At 42.9% G+C, this 4,077-nt stretch overlaps 1 protein-coding gene across 1 annotated transcript; it reads left to right on the top strand.

The window, feature by feature from the left end:
- The first annotated feature begins 338 nt into the window (after window positions 1–338).
- On the top strand, window positions 339–1,539 carry LOC128127235 (pollen-specific leucine-rich repeat extensin-like protein 2). The gene is made up of 3 exons (XM_052765674.1): window positions 339–570; window positions 656–1,035; window positions 1,177–1,539. The coding sequence occupies exons 1-3, from the start codon at window positions 339–341 to the stop codon at window positions 1,537–1,539; spliced, it is 975 nt and encodes a 324-aa protein (XP_052621634.1).
- Window positions 1,540–4,077: the final 2,538 nt, after the last annotated feature.

The raw sequence follows: 4,077 nt of genomic DNA, 5'->3' as shown, positions 1-4,077 counted from the left end.
GCCAATTGTTCACAATGTTCTATCAGATGGGGTATACTGAAACCCTAACAACTGTCACCAAGTTCAAGAAGTCCTTCCTTCCTCCTTAACAGAATGGTATTTTCACGCTATTATTCAAGGGATTGTCCGGGAGGAGCGCTGGTTCTGACGGTGCCAGCAAGTCATTCATGACGGTGCTGTATGAGTTGTACAGTGGGCTTAACCTTGATTATGTGTCCCTTATTTGGCAGCAGTTGGTTCAAAGCCTTGTTTCTTCATCCAGGCATTATGAGATTTCATGTGGGCATTTCTGGACTCTCATCACCAAATAGGCAATGGATCGTAATCGTGTTCTAATAATGGCGGATTCCTTGCTTTCTTCTATCGCTACTTTTCATACGATGAAAATTATCGTCACTGACCCAGCCAAGTTCTCCTTCATTGGACCTATTCCTGAAGCCATGCTCGGTCATATTTTAGCGTCGAGTAGTGTTCTTCAACAGTACAGAAAGCGTCCCTCACTTGGCCCCAGAGAACTCACACCTACTATGGTTCGTTCAATTGAAGAGGCTGATAAGCCAGCCAAGAGTGGTAAGAAGCCAGACACACTGAAGGAGGGACCGGTCACAAAACCAACCAAGGGTCAGACCCCCAAGAAGTGAAAAAACTGATAAAGCTGCTCCTTCCCAACCTCAACTCAAAAAGAAGAAGAAGCCCGCTAGGAGACTTATTCTTCAATCCTCCAGTGATTCGGATTCAGAATATGTTCTTCCTATGCAGAAGAACGCACTTCCTTCAGAGTCCGAGAGCGAAAGTTCTGATGAAGAGGCTTCGGGTCGAGGTGATACTCCGACTCGCTCCCCTACTCCAGAAATTCCGGTTCACTCTTTTCCTCCTTCACCTCCACCTGTTACCATTCCAGTTTCTATCCCTCCTGTCTCTCCAATAACCACCTCTCAACCATTCACTACAATTCCCATTCCCACTCCTATTTTCACAGATACAACCACTACCACTTCCACCACTAAACCTGCCTTTACCGCTTCGAATCCACCTGTAACCGAACCTACTTTCACAACCGAACCTCCACCTTCTTCAAAACCCCTGTCTCCTACACAATCTACTGAAACAAACCCTATTTTGGGCGGTGAGGACTTGGAATTTGATTCCACATATTTTAGTCCTTATCGAGTGCAGAGCGAGGATGATGACGATGAGCCAATTACCAAACGTCATCTCAAAGCAGTAAATGACAAGATTGATCAACTACTTTCATCTTCTTCCTCTGGTACCCATTCAGAAGCTGCTTTAAAATCATTGTTCTCGTCGGTTGTTGCTGAACACAGTGCTACCCTATTTGCTGCAGCCAAGGCTATTGAAGCCTCCTCTTCCCAATGTCAACAGTCGTCTCTCGCTGTTGATGCCTCGACTAAGGAGTGCAAGGAAGCGACCCCAAAAGTCAATAAACTAATTTCAGAAGCTCACTTGTTTCTAGATTCCTTGCAGGCTGCTGCTGCCAAGAATGCTGCAACTGTCAACACTTCAGTAGAGACTCTTTAAAAGACTCTTCAATCAGAGTGTTCAAACCTAGAAGCGGCACGCCATGCCATTGAAGAAGAAAATGAATCGCTCCATGCTAATGTCAACGAACGCTTAACTCAACTAGAAGCGGACTTAGCTATGGAAAATCGGATTATGGACGAGCTTGACAGACGTACAACCCAGCTTAAACTGCAAACTCACAAGCTGCAAACTGCAGTTTGGCAGATGTTCACTCCATCCTTCTTCATCTTATTAAAGGTCATGATCCCCTTATCACTATCACTGTCAGAAGGCATTTGGCAGACAAGCTCAGACCGGCACTAGACATTCTCAGCCGTATTCAGGGTGTTCCGGTGACTGGGGTCCAACTGCAACAAGGGGGAGAGAAAGAGTCAAAGCAGCAACCTCCTCCTTCTATCTCAAAACCAGCTGCTGAACCGAAGGTTAATGAAGCTTCGGTCAGTAACAAAGATAAAAAGAAGAAGAAGATTGGTGAAGAAGAAACAGACAATGAAGATGATGTCTATGTCGACATTCCCAAGAAACCTGTCCCAAAGGATAACCCTTCTGAAAAACAAACGGAAGAAATCACCAAGAAGCAACGCGTTGAGCTAGAACAGAAGTGAAAGGAGGTGGAGCTCCTAGAGAAGAAAAAGTCTATGTTTCCTGTATGGACTAAAGACTCGCTTCAGCGGTGTGCAATCGACGAGCCAACTGTTCTCTGGCTCGAGCCAATAATGTCTTTTGGCCTTGACAACTCCAAGGATGCATAGTTTGATATGCCAATTACTCGAAAGGCATTGATCTTCCACTGCTTCAACTCGACTGTTGCCTTTCTATCTCCGGACCCGAAGGTAGATAGGGATATTCTGGAGTTCTAATTGGAGTTTGCTCAACCCCATTACCAGACTTGGAGCTCAAAGAAGATAATCACAGTCAAGGTGATGAAGCCCTATTCAACAGGGAAATTTATCAATGTCAAATTCAGGGTGACTCGAGGAATCGAAGGCTCAGTCCACCATTTTACCCTTGCTGATCTACCGAACCTCAATCCCCATGACTGGATACTCCTCATCAACATTCTTCTATCGAATCCTCAGGAGTATCAGCCAATAATCGATCATGTCAAGCTTATGCTTGTTTTCTACATACATGAGGTAGCGAAGATGGACCAAGAGATTGCCTCTGCCATACACAAGCGACCAACGATCAAGACCATGGGCAAAGCTGGAAATGTTAATACCATGATCAAGGGGAAAATTGATTCAAAGTATCACACAGTCATGTTCCTCAGAGGCGAAGGCCAAAAATGTCTGTTTGCTCTTGTCGAAAAACACCTCTTCTCAACGACTTGTCTCGAGCATATCTTGGAGATCGTACAGAGGTGCGACCAAAACAGTGCTGCTGATAAGAAACTGTTCATTGACATGCTGAGGTGGTACATTCTGTTCCGACAGACTCTTCTTGCCATTATTCCTAAACTGTTTGAAGTTATAAAGACAGTGAGGTCTGCTCAGAAGAAATAATCTCTCGCCTCATTTGACGCAAAGGGGGAGATTGTAGAGTCTATTGAATTGCGTCATGGGCTCGGTCCTTAGCCCAGTTTGAATGCCGGTTTTGGGCCTGTCCAGCCGTGCATTATTTTGTATTAGGGTTTTGTATATAAGCTGCATGCATGCAGACTTATTAAGTATGACTTTTATTGTTTTTGTTTTACATTGTTTGTAAACCCTAGCTCGCCTCTACAGCAGAAGTTCTTCATCGAGCTCTGCTGAGGCGTGACTCAGTTTTGAATCATAAGCATAAGTTTGATTATGTTCTGTGTTCATACTCGTATTAATCTTAAACTGTGTTATTACTTTTATTGTTCTTGTGAAAGATCTAATCGATCTAAGAGTTTTTGAACTCATCAATGCTTCAAGAATACCTTGGAAGAATTCGAACAAAAATACAATGACAACTTGGATCATCACATCTCTACCACTTCAGTTATGTTGAAAATCCATGACGACATGATAAAAGCGACAAACGAGCTGATCCAGCAAACACATGTCCATCATGAGAAGAAGATCCATAGGTTAGAGAAAGAAATCAGGAAGAAGAATGAACTTAATCTCATCATGCAGCAGGTCCTCATCAAGTTACTCCGAGCTTGTTGGAACATAGTTGTCTCTATTGGTTCATAAACACCAAAATGCAATAGGAGGCTTTAGAGAATAAGTTGTCTATCTCCAAGAGATGGTGTAACCGATTTTGGCTCTAGGGGGGTTCTATTTATAGTGTTGCACATGCTAGGGTTACACTTTGTAGACCCTAATAACCCATGACTTTCCACATTCTCATGCTCCATGGGTTTAACCTCCATGGGCTATCCATGAATTAGTTTAGCCTACCTACATAATCATGGATCATTGGCCCACACTACAAGAATGATTGATTTACATAATCAATCCCCCTATATTTAATTAGTCTTTTTTGATCACAAAATTAGTTCCAAATTAATTCTTGATCAATACTAATTAAATAATATGATTTCATATTAATATATTATACTTG

Source organism: Lactuca sativa, chromosome 7, assembly GCF_002870075.4.
Source record: "Lactuca sativa cultivar Salinas chromosome 7, Lsat_Salinas_v11, whole genome shotgun sequence".
Taxonomy (NCBI): domain Eukaryota; kingdom Viridiplantae; phylum Streptophyta; class Magnoliopsida; order Asterales; family Asteraceae; genus Lactuca; species Lactuca sativa.
The sequence above is the reverse complement of the archived record's forward strand: the minus strand, read 5'-3'. Positions and strand labels throughout refer to the sequence as shown.